A 13,212-nucleotide genomic window follows, 5' to 3' on the forward strand; every position below is an offset into this window, starting at 1 on the left:
CTCAATTTAATCTTGATTTTTAAATTAACCACAAGAAACTCCTATACCGTTCAATGCACGAACCGACTGCTACCCCACTGAACTCTGTAACAGCACTATGTCCTTATTCATTGCAACATGGGAAAGATTTGACCTCCATCTTCTTCTGCTATGATCAGTCTATAGATTAGGACCAAAGAATGACCCACTCTACAATTTCAGAGGGTGGCTGTGTTGGTTACAATAGAACAGTTAGATCTGAGTCCAGTAGCACCTTAGAGATCAGCAAGGGTTTCATGGTATAACCTTTCAAGACAAAGTGCATGACAAAGGGAGCCTCGACTCTCAAAAGTCCTTACACCCCCTGAAACTTTTGTTGGTCTCTTAAGGTGCTACTGGACTCAAATCCAGCTCATCATTCTATAGCATGATCTTATTGCATTAAAAATAATGCATAAAATGCATAAAAAACAAATCTCCCCCCCCCAAGCAACCCACCAGCCATCTTAAGTCACAAACAGATGCATATGGCCCTCAACTGTGGTCTAATCTGCTACCAGAACATTTTAACAGCAATATTACTACCACCATAACCATGATGTTTTAAAAAAAGAGAAATGAACAAACTATTTTTTATGTTTGTTTGACACAACTTTAACCACGGCATCAGAAATATATAAACCCTCATAATGATGTAACCGGTGGAGGGTGTTATACAGCATATATGTCATATTTTCAAAAAGAAAAGGTATGTTTTTGGTACAATCTACTTATGAATTCTATTCTCAAACTCAAAATGCAAATGCTGCAGAATTCTGAATGAACAATACCCTTAAAACCACTAAAGCTGCTTTATGCATTATCATAAGAGCAAGTTTTAGTTCTGCCACAAGAATTCTGGCATAACTGATACTCTTACTTCAGCATCCTGGTAATCTGAAATCTATTTCCTGTTGAATTTATTCAGGGCTGTTACCTAAGAGTATGAAATATTTATCAAGTCCTGAATTGTCTAGATTCCTACATGTTAGAATGTCAAAGAAGCTAAGCACATACAGCAAATAGCTTATTTTCTAATTAGTGGTACCACCAGTAAGAAATTCAGTCAGAAATAAGAAAATAATGGCTTATGCATATTATTTAAAGTGCTGTTTTTGCAGAATCATCACAACTGTGAATGTACCAACAGTACAGTTCTAAAGAGTTACACCTTCCAAACTCATTAACTTCAATGGACTTGAAAGAGCATAGATCTGTTTAGCATGCTGAAATTAGTACATAATTCTTATACACACATAATTCAGCTGAGAAGGTACACTGCAGACCAAACAAAAGTAACACTATCCGTAAGTTCATAGTTTTCAATTAAAACACACACAATACAGTCAACCTGTTGACACAAAGTTCTACCAAATGATAACCAGCCATATTTGCCATATTTCTGCTTGTGCAGCACTGTTTTCTTTAGCATTAGAGGATTGCAGTCTGCATTGGAGTACATTCACAACAGACAAAAAGAAACACAAAAAGAAACAAAACTTAAGGATCCAAGCTACTATATTTAATTTGGATTCCACCACTTTAAAAAAATGCAATGAACTTTTAGTTTCACAACCAGCCTGTGAGATGCAAAGTATTCTTAACATACATTCTTACAAGCAACAAACTTCTGGCTTGGAGAAATCACTAGCTGAGATAAACATAAAAACAGAGCAAGGATCTGAACCTATGCTTCCCACATTTTAGTCAAGTCCTGCTCCTAAACAACCCTTCAAACACACACAGACACAGTTTGTTACAAGATTTACTCTCAGAAAGAATGAACCATCATGTTAAAGAAGTCATTACATGAGGATACCTTAGCCATAAAGGAAGCAGAACAATGGCAAGCAACCTAAGAAATGTTCACAAATGACTATTTTGGTTGAGTATGTGTTTGTTAATGAACTGATGACTGTTAAATGCTATTCCAAAAATTGAATATACCTTCTAATCTTTATTTATTTAGGGTGTTTGTATGTTGCCTCTGCAGAGTCATGCTCAAGGCAGCTATCACAGAAATTCTGTGCAGTTAACAAAAATCATCACAGCTCACTAAATGTCCAGGTATGGAAATATTAAAAATCAATTTAACATCTCTTGGAAACATGGCACAAATTCTCAAAGTCCTGTTCTAAAGAGGAAAAACAAGATTAATAGCTTAGTTCTGGATCATGCAGTTATGTGTAGCTTTGTACTGTATTCCCCAAAATTTCAATCGTGCATAAGCTTCTTCAACAGAAGACTCACACTCCTATTTTGTGATAATTTGACTAAGTCCTGCTGCGATACTATATGTTGAAATATCGAACACTTTTTGAGTATTAAGTAACTACACATTCTTCTCTCAAGCGTCTATTCAATTTCTCTAGTGGAACCAAGGTGAATTAAACCTTAAATTCTGACATAGGTGGCTTAGAAATGTAGAAAAACAGCAAAATGTATATCATGACCATGGTCATGGAGGAAAGAAGGGTATATTTCAGGGGCTGCAGGGTTGTGTACACACACAACACATCTTTGCACCCTGCATTTAGAAGCGTTCTCTCACCTGATAAGATTTCTGTTAGTAGAGACTGGGCTGCCCAACATGGAAAAAAAGGTACCATGGGTTTTACCATCACCAAAACAGAGTCCCTGAGTGCAGGTCTTTACATTTTCTTAGAGGAATGAAATGGAGCCAAGTAAAGAAAAGCTTTTGTGCACATCGATGTTATAGGAGATCCCACAGATCCCACATGATCTATAGCCACAGTCTACACTAACGTTCCCCCTAGAACCTGGTATACCAGGCATAATGGACAGATGACAAATTCTGCCTTCCACCCGCAATAGTGATGACTCCAGTGTCAGCTGCTCTCAAGAGCAGTAGTTTCTTCCCCCTCACCCCCAAGACATCAGTAAATGAAAGTCATTTTAGTTTTGCCTATGCAGCTCTAAAAGATGCCTTGAGATGCAAAAATATTTGATAACTTCTTCCCGTTATATTTCTGTAATTCTCTCTTGTTGTTTGTGTATTGTTCAATTTTGTTAATTATATGAATAGGACAAAAAGTCAAAACTGAAGGGAAATATAAGGTCTGTAGTAGTACTGAGGCTGGAACAGAATAAAGCCCAATTCGACAGTGAGACTTGCTGAATAACATTGCATAGAACTGTGCTGCCGTTTTTTTGCAGCCACACACCCATTCAAGATCTGCTGCATGCAAGACTGCTTGGCATTTGACATGATGCCACCAACTGACTGGGTATTACTGCACAGAGTCAAGGAAGTCAGTATTACTGAGCTTGACCCCATTTGGCCATACATGACAAGTTACTGATCTGGCACATACTTTCAGCTTGCATCACTTTAAGCTGCAACAATCTGCAGTGATCCAGTTTCCACAAAATGATACTGCCATTATTTATAGCTGTTTATGAGGCAGCTTGTTATTTCATGCAATAGTGGTCTACTTTTAATGGGGTCAACTATATGACCTGCCAGACAACTAGAACACCCTTCCCCTTGCATTTTTGGACTGTGGTCTCAATCGCCACATATAATCAATAAGCACATAAGAACAGGAGCAGAAAAGAGCAACTGAAATATTCAAGGCAATGGAACTCTTCCCCTAAAAGGGTAGGCTAAAGAATACAGCTTGTTTGGAAAAATGACCAAGAGGAGAACGGCAAACTTCTCTGCAGGCTGCCAGCACCAGGCAGGGAGGAATGTGGCTCACTTGTCATGCCATGCAAGAGCAGAGCAGCTTTGCCAGGCTGGCTGAGCGGCATGTCCTGTGTGTTTTCCCACCCCCAGCACTGGCTCTGAAGAGAAAGGCTCTGCCTAGGATGAGGCCTTCCAGGTGCAGGGCAAGTTGTGCCTCTCTGGCCCTTCACAAACTGAAGAACTGAGAATGAAGAGATAGAAAAAATGGGAAGTCACTCTCAGGGCTAAACTTGGCCCTCACATGGAAACTGCACTGGAACAGGGGGGCACTCCTGCCATGCTTAGAGAAGACTGATTTTGGCTTGTTTAAGGACATCCTCCATGGAGAGAACTAATTCTTCAACCTCTGTAAAATTAATTTATGGAAGTCGCTGCCACAATGTGATGGAAATTAGCTTTAAAGAAAAGTTAGGCAACATCATGGAGGTCAGGCCCACCAGACAGCCAAAAGGACCTTCACATCCAGGGACAGCATTCCTCACAATAACAGTTTCAGGGGGAACAGAGGACAACTGTTGCCTCCATGTCTTCTTTGTGGGATTTCCTAAAATAAGCCCTCCCCAATTGATCCCTAGTGGAATTCACGTGTCCCCACAAAGTTGTCCTGCTCTCCCGCTAGCTTCTACTAGTTCAGTTGGCCTTTAGATTTGTTCCTTCCCTGCAGCTCCTCCAAACATCTGTCCTTGAACAGTGTCTTCCTCAAGCAAAGCAACCTGAAACCTAAGATACAGAAAAAAATGGGGGGGGGAGATTCCTTTTTTTCTGAGCCCCTTTTTCAGTTTTTTCAAATTAAAGCCTGAGTCCTATAACATCATTCCACCTACGCTTTCCTATGGCTGCTATGGAGACTTCCACCACTGAGGCACTTGCTTCCTCTGCCACTAGTGCTTCTGCATTCACTGAAAAATTCACTGGATAACCCACAGAAGGGCTAACGGCAGAGGAATCAAGCACCTCTGTGGAAGAATGTCCTCACAGCAGCCTGAGAACAGTGCAAGGAGAAAAATGCCATAGGAGCCAAGCCCCCAAAACGTTGGAAAGGGCTGAAAGAAGTTCCTATATTTTTCTTTTGGAATGACTGAAATCCCTTAAGACAAGGTTTTAATCAAATGTGTAGCACAAAATTTTTTCATAAGGCAACCAACAGCATTAGATAATGATGCTTGTATATACTGTAGACATACCACATTTTCAATGATCTATTGTTTAAATATTATGCAAGTAACTGCTGCAACTTGCTAATATCTTAAAGAATGTCTTAAAGAGTTTTCAGTGTGACTACACTATGGAAAGCTCTCCCCCTTGATGTTCACCTGGCACCCATACTACTTTCTTTTAGGCACCAGCAAGATCACCTTACCGGTCTGCGGAAGGACATTTTACATTCCCCTGGATTCTCATCCCCCCACTATTTCCTCTTTACCTCCTCCTAGCAACCCCCATACTCTTCTCTGCTTCCCACTCAGCGACAACTTTTTAATTGTCCCCCATCTTCAGCTATATTTATTATTAACTTAATTTATACCCCACCTTTCTCCAAAGTGGGCACCCAAGGCCATTCACATTCTCCTCACCTCCATTTTATCCTAACAACCATGTGAGGTACCTTAAGCTGAGAGGGTGCGTGTAACTGGCCCAAAGTTACTCAGTGAGCTTCTGTGGCAGAGTGGGGAACCGAGGCTGGTTCTCCCAGATCTGAAATTCTAAGCTCTGCACCACACTGGTTCTTGTGGGATAACTTGTTGAACAGTAGCAAGCTACCAGCCCTTGGCGGGTCATGTAGATCACATAATAGCGAATCTCCTGAAGGTTGCCGCAGAGCCTGGCCACTCTCTGTCCTCCCTCAAAGGCCAAAAACAGCCATGAAAAGGGCCCTGCTCCCTCCCTCTTACTGACAAAACCCAAGGCTTGAAAGCTAGCAACCTCCCACAACAGCCACTGAGAGGGCATTCATTTCTTAAAGCTACAGGCACTGTTTCTATTGGCAGCATTTAACCCCGCCAATGTATTTTTTTAGATTTCAGATTTTTCTGCAAACCTGGACCTGTTCATGTTTGCAGAAAGATGTGCCTTGTCTGCTCATAGCTCTAGTCTCTGGCTTTAGGTATCCACTATTGTGCCCACGCAGAGAATCAGATATACTGATGAAGCCCTGATCAGGTTTTTTAAATGCTGGATTTTAACAACTTTTAACATTTTATGGACATGTTAACATTTTATGGACATGCAAACAAATAGTCTAAATAAATGCTTTGTCCAAATAATACACAATATGCTGTATCACAAAAGTTGTTTTCTTTTAATTTTTCCTACCTTCGAGGCAGCAATATAAAGACACTTGTGCTAAGGTAGCACAGGGTGCAGTATATTTGCCATTTTGCTTGTGAAAAACTTAGGCATTTATATTTTAAGTTCTTTGGGAAAGGGTAGAATAGAAATCTAATAAATAAATTAAAAAATAAATATGCCAAATAGTATACTCATCTATGCTAACAAAGTTATAACCAATGCATTTTATGCTGATAATGCAGTAAAATAAATTTGGCTAATAAGTTGCCAACTATTCCATTTCCCCCATAGTCTTTCCATGACTTCAAATTTTCTGGAAATTGTACATCTCTAAATGAAAGTGTGACATATGGGTTTAGTCAAATACTGCCTTGGAATCAGAAGTGGGGATGGGCATGTACCAATTTATGAACTGGAATTCAGCCTGAACTGAGGCTGGTTCGGAATTCACGAACCGATGTTCAGAGAAGGCGCCTTCCCCCGAATATGTCCTGGTCTTCTGGCCCCCTTCAAAGGGGAGATATAAAGGGGGGTAAATGAAACTGACTGGTTTAATCGCTGCCAGCCATTTAAACATAGCAGCTGACTAGTGAACCCCTTCAGAGGGGGAAGCAAAACTGACCGGTTAAATGGCTGCTAGCCATTTAAACCTCTCTGTGGCCAGGAGAAAGATGGAAGGGAAGTCCCTTCCAGGGTGGTCCCGGCCCCCTTTCTCTGCTGCGGGGAGAAAGAGGGAAATGAACTTGCCAGACCAGCTCAGTTCAGGTGCAGCACTTTTGGGTTGGTTCAGTGGCCTCTCTAAACAGGCCAGTCTAAATACTTGAGCAAGACAAACTGTTACATTCAAGTTACCTCTAAAGACTTTTTAAATGGGAAACAATAGGCTAATATGGGTTTGCTTCTTGGCCTTTTGGCTAATATCTATTGTGTGGTGTGTATGAAATATCAATGTTTACAGTTAGAATACATGTCAAGTGTCTCCTAACTACTGCAGACTTCTATCATGAGAGCCATTAATTCCATGCCAAATGCTGTCAAGTTTTTTTTTTGGAGGGGGGGGGAGGTGTTAGTGTTAAACATTTCTTCCATTAACATCTCCAAATGTCTCTGATCAGCAGTAATATTCCAAAAGTACTAGAACCTGGCTGTTGCACTAAGCTAGAGTACTTTATCTCATTAACTGTACTACAAGCTCATAGGGATTTTACTACTGTACAGATTGCATCCTAGTACCTCTAGCACTTTCTTTCCTCCTATGGTCCTGAAATGTCAGATGACCACTTGTAACAAGTACATGATGGAAAAGGTGAGAAAGGAAGGTATGCCAATGATTGGTGTCTGACAGGCCACACAAGAACAGGCAAGGTTAGACCAAGGGCCTTTTCATACTAATGACCAGATCAGGTAATATCAGGAAATGTGCCACATTTAGAGTCTTCTTCATAACAAAGTGATCTTATGGATCAAATACTTCACTGAAGTATCACAGACAGGCTCCATGTACTCACCACAGACAAAATAGGTGAATTCAGTTCAATGGGCACTTAGATATATGGATGCACATATCTAGGTCACAGGGGTTTTTTGTGCTATTACTAAGATCAGATGATCTAACCAAAGTTGGCATTGATTATGTAAACAGCCTTTTCTGATGGCAAGACTTTTTTAACATTAACTCATCATTCTCTACACTATAATGATATACATTAATATTCTTCTTGGCACTAAACAGCTGGCCACTTATGGTCAAGAAGGGTCAGGGAGGGCAAATCCAAACCCATTAATTCCCAAAGGATCACTGACAGTGCACTCTGTGCAGTTACTCCAGTCAAAGGCCACTGACTGCAATGAGCTTACACTAAAATAATTCTGCACTGGATTGCTTTGAAAATCTAGCATCTTTATTGTTACCTGTAACACTAAGTCAGGAGGACACACTACAAAACAAATGTAAACAAGCAACAGACTTAAAAATTAGTTTCTTTCAACAGGTTTTTCAGATCTCAAACCTAGAAAAGCAATGAAATGACAGCTAAAACTATGAAGTGCAATGCACCGGAGCTACCAAAGTGTTCTAGATTTAGGCGTAAACATTACACATTATGAGCAGCTTCCCTTCAGTACAGAACCTCAGCTTGCTGTCTGTCAATGCTTTTAAAGCAGATAGGTTTTACAAGCTGCTCAGAATAACCCCACTCTGCACTTTGCTTCTCACCCAACACAACTGCACATGGCTTACACCATAATGATAAAACCAATGCAGTTTGTCAGTTAAGAGACTTCAAAGTGTTCAAAGTAGTTGCAGAAATGTTCCAGAGCAAACAAACTAGCAATACAACACTGTGTACATGTAAAATTACATTATACACATCAACAACTAGTGTACAATGTCTCAGTAAAATAACTTGCTTGCTCAACTGCAGTTCCTTGCTTTTATGGGTTTGAGTTTTGCTTTTGCCATTCAAGCTAACCACACTGGTGTTACTTTGTTCTCCAACCCTACTTGACTCCTCCTGCATATCTGGCCTTCATACCTGCAAAAGAAAATGTATGGTAAGACATTTGACCACACTCCTGAAGGTCATGAATAAAAACCCACCAGATCTTAGGGAGGTGGTCACTTCTAACTACTTATTATGAACAATTACTCAAATCTGTAACTGGGAAAAACTGGATAAAGGTGACTATTAACAAGCGAGTGCTATGTGGCAGGCTTGCTGTGGAGCACATATAGCTACTTCTGAGGTTGCCATCTATAGAAGGCAAGGCAAATTTCAACAGGCAGCAACATTCTATTAATCCCAGGAAACAGGTAGTAGAACCACCATGCCTCATAATGAAATGCCACAGGCAAAATCAAGCTTCCACGTGGATTCATAAGTCGTGGATGGTTTACAAACAGCCACTGTCCTTTATAGCCACTGAAGGAACAATAAAACAACAGCTGATATCTCGACTGTTTATTATTTATGTATCAGTAAACCTCATAATTAGCAGCAACCCCCCCCCCCATAAAATCTACTTCAATCATATAGCTGTTTTAATGTAAGGGCCAACATGCTGCAGTAGGCAGAGACAGATCTGCACAGAGAACAGGACCCAGGTTCAAATCCTTGGACAGCAATGGAGCATAGAGGATAACTAAGCAAGTCATACACCAAAATTTACCTTGTCTCACAATATTACTAAAAATTACACAGCCCTACCTCCCTACACTGAAAAACACATTACAAAGTAATGGTTCTCAATGCTAGATATGGAGATTTCCACAGGTAAGGGCAAACCTTTTATTTATTTATTTATTTTTATTTATTTTTTCACATTTATATCCCGCCCATCCCATACTTCTCTTTGCATGAGAAGTACAAGCTTCTTGCTACTCCTGGCCCCTCCACCCACAGCTATGTATCCTAGCCCCTGAGGGAACTGAAAGTGTTATAATTAACAAAGTAATTGTGTTCCTCAGGCCTACTCCTTTACTAAATGCCAAACATCCTTTAAGTATGCTGTGGGCCACTGAGGCTCTTCTGCCTTCCACAAGGGGCCACATTTATGCCCTAAGGCTTAAATTTTGAATGCAGGCCACTGTGGAATGTACTAAAAATGCCAGGAAGGACTTGCCCTATAAGAAAGAATAAAACAAGTACAAGCATTATGTCCTTTAAGACATAGCTCACTGATTGTGGCAGAACTCATAGAACATCTCCTATAGGGCCACAGGTGCCTCCTAAACCATATCCTTAAGGCAGAGCACATCTAAAGAACACTGTGCACTGAATCTGCTCTGCATACTACAATCTTCTGGCATTACAACACAGATTTATATTTGCTTTTCAATATCCTGGTTTTTTTTAATAGAGCTTGAGATTCACCAATGCATTGCCAGACTGAAAATAAGCCTTCTATGGATAGAGAAAGCCACACATTTTAAGCATATTGACTGTGTGTATAAGTCTACCCCAAGATCATATATTCAGATATAAATGTTTCCGTTGGGATTCCTTCATACAACTTTTTTTCAACAGGAAGATTAATATCTTCATTGGAAAAAGTATGTACTTCGTAATGTATGAGCGATGGAGTATTTTTCATTTTGGATGTTTACGCAGGAAAAGCAATATTGAAGGCAACTTCTCAACACGTGTACCTATGGCAAAAAGGCATTAATATATTATGAGCATGCTAACTTTTTTTGCTGTCAATTCCACATTTTTCTGACACAAAATCAGAAAACGGATTAGCCTAATAAGCAGCAGCCAAACATCCCCACTAACTGAAGCATTAAGATGAACTACAAGGAAGGATATGCCTATACCATCTTGCCTTCCCAATCTGTTGATCTAAAAAGTTGCATTTCTATGCAGCTACTGAAGAACTATGGTTCGGCTTTTTGGTACTGCTACCAATATGCAACAGTGGCATCAATTTTACGGTTTTAAAAGTTCAGACTCTATGCTACTCAGGTGGCGGCTGCCTCCTGGCATCGGCTCAGTCCACTCCCGCTGGAATGCTTTCCCTTCCCAGTCCCCCCCTCTTAACTTAAGGGAGATGAGGAACAAAAGAGAGGAAAGCACTACTGCAGTGGCAGCATTTAAGACTAGACAAGTTCGACGACAGATAATCCTCCTTTACTGCTTCTGTGGGTCGGAGCGACGAGGGGGCTGGGCTGAGCCACCACCTGAGCACGAGGCCGCTCGCGACAGAGCCCCATCGCCCCCCTGGCGGAGCCACCGAAGGCCTCGCCCACCTCCGTGAGCAGGAGACCACCCAGGACTGCGCCCCCAGAAGCCCCGTTTGGGAAAAGGAAACCCGAGAGTCCTACGGGCCGGGAGGAAGACAGGGAAAGAACACCGGAGAGGCTTCATTTGGCCTGGAGGGAATGGGGGAGGTCCGGCGGAGGACGGGGAAGAGGCGTGTAAGGCGCGGCTGGCCAGACTCTCACCTTTTGGAGAGATCCATGAGGACCCCGGAGAAGAGCTTCTCCCCGAAGCGGAAGGACACCACCAGCGCGTCCTCGATGATGTGATCCAGGGTGACCACCACCTCCGAGCCCGGCAGCAGCAGCAGCGCCTCCCCCGCCTCCCCCCTTTCTCCAACACGCGCCGCCGGTCCCACAGTCCCCGTGAACTCCGGCTGCTTCGCCCCGGCGGCAGCATCAGGCTCCTCCTCCTCCGGCCGGGGCGGCTCCTCCCCGGGCTCCGGCCCCGCGGGGCCCCCAGCTGCAGGCGGCGGCGGCGGCAACAGCGGCAAGCAAGGCTGCGACTTCTCCTCTTCACCCTCGTGGAGCTCGGAGAAGGCCGCCGTGAGCGGGCAGGGGGGCTCAGGCATCTCCGCGACGGGCTCCGGGCTGGGCTGGGCCTGCGGCAGGTCTTGGGTCCCCGCCGGGCTCCTGGGTGGCGGCGGCGGCTCCTCGGCCTCGCCACCCGGGGCTGGCTCCGGCTCTTCCCTGGCGTCGAGCACCGCTGACTCCACTGCAGCCAGAGTGCTGGCAGGGAGCGCTTCTGCGCCGGCCTCAGTGCCCGGAATGGGCTCGGCCTCGCCGGCTCCCCCATCACCCGGCACCGCCGCAGTCGCAGCTACGGCCGCCATTTTCTCTGCTGTTGCTTCCTCCTCCCTCTACCAGCAGCGGGATCGATAACCGCGGCCTTCTTCGCCCGCCTGGGAAGGGAAGGGACACCGCCTACCGAGGGGGGGGGGAGAAGGCAAGCACCTTGGCCGCTTCTAAGCTCCTACTGGACGGTGGGGAAATCAATCAAAGAACTGGGACACTTCCTATTGGCTAGGCGAGGAGACGTTGCTCCAGAGGGCAGGAAGTGGAAAACAGGGGCGGGGTTAGTGGTATCTGTGTCGGCAAAGATCAAAGGGGGCAGGTTAATAAGCACCTTTTGTTCCATTCGTGGAACAAAAGTAAGCCCGCCCTCCTTTCTTTTGCTGCTCATTGGCTCTGTCGGATGTCTATTGAAAAAGCAAAGAGAAGTGGAAGGTGTTGTCGTTTAAGTCTTACCAGGCTTCTTCCTCTGCTTTACGTTCTTCAAAGCTGTCTCCCGTTGAGTTTCCGGAATGGATTGAAGGATGGAGTCTTCTAACAATTATCCCAAATTTACTTGTGATACATATTTATGTTTTTATAAAAGCGAAAAGTAAGCGATAAAGGATAACTAGTGAACTCTCAATACGCGCGAAGATTAGTAAGACGGGACCCAGAGAAACCTTAAAGCCATGAAACTGCAGTTTGTATTATTGGTCGTGGGGTAGTAACAGTCATCAGCCCAACAAATGAACGGTGCTTTTAATGTCTTAATCACACTTTCGTTGGAAAGCGCAAAAGGCTGAAATACCAGTGTAAGTTAGCCAGTCTGCATGACATGCCAGTTAAGAAACCTAATACAATAGTATATAAAGGTTCTGTTTTTACACGTGTATCTACATCGACATAAGAGCTAAAAAAAGGCTTTTAAGTGGCACTGTAGACAATTGCCAGTTGGGAATCCCTGCCTTGCATATGATATAACTGGCTTCATGGAAAAGTGTAAGAGGGAATACAGTTGCAATTCTATGCTTGTTTAACTCATAGTTCAATTGACCTTAGTAGACTTATTCCTGAGTAAAACTGAGACTGCACAATTACAGTGAGAAAATCAAAGAATCCAGAATTAGAATAGCTGCAAGCTCTAAATGTGAAAAATGTGTAACTACATTACCTTTGATTTCCCTCCATTTTGTCTAACTTTTAACTCTGTTATAATGGACTGAAAAATCTGTCTTGTGCTTTCCTATACAGTGGATGATGTTAGATAATGTACATTTATTAAGGACTGGTGTCTTTGAAATTGTAACATTACAGATTGAATGGAATTTTAAGTATTTGATACTATTAGTAATTAAAAAAATAATTTGGCTTTGTGGGCCACATTTTCAAGCTTTTGTCAGATACTACAATGAGCAGGTAAAGTAAAGGTGGTTACAAGAAATGCTGGGCTTGATTAAATGAAGAGCTTACTGAGATACCTCTGTGTTTACACATCAGTTCCAGATCTCATACATAAGAACATAAAAAACGCCAATGTTGGATCAGGCCAAAGGCCCATCCAGTCCAACACTCTGTGTCACACAGTGGCCAGAAATACCAGTGCAGGAGGTCCACCAGTTGGGCCAGGACATTAGAAACCCCTCCCACTGTTGACCCCCCCCCCAAG

The 13,212-nt window shown here is 42.8% G+C and overlaps 1 protein-coding gene across 2 annotated transcripts in view; it reads right to left on the bottom strand.

Moving 5' to 3' along the window:
• PWWP2A (PWWP domain containing 2A) overlaps positions 1 to 11,653 on the bottom strand; it is a 28,221-nt gene extending 16,568 nt beyond the window's left edge. For both annotated transcript variants that reach the window (XM_015415848.1, XM_015415847.1), the window contains exon 1: positions 10,959 to 11,653. In XM_015415848.1, coding sequence (XP_015271334.1) covers positions 10,959 to 11,605 — 647 coding nt within the window. In that variant the 5' untranslated portion in view covers positions 11,606 to 11,653. The remainder of the gene's footprint in view (positions 1 to 10,958) is intronic.
• Positions 11,654 to 13,212: the final 1,559 nt, after the last annotated feature.

This window comes from Gekko japonicus, unplaced genomic scaffold, assembly GCF_001447785.1.
Source record: "Gekko japonicus isolate JY-2015 unplaced genomic scaffold, Gekko_japonicus_V1.1 scaffold46, whole genome shotgun sequence".
NCBI classification, from domain to species: domain Eukaryota; kingdom Metazoa; phylum Chordata; class Lepidosauria; order Squamata; family Gekkonidae; genus Gekko; species Gekko japonicus.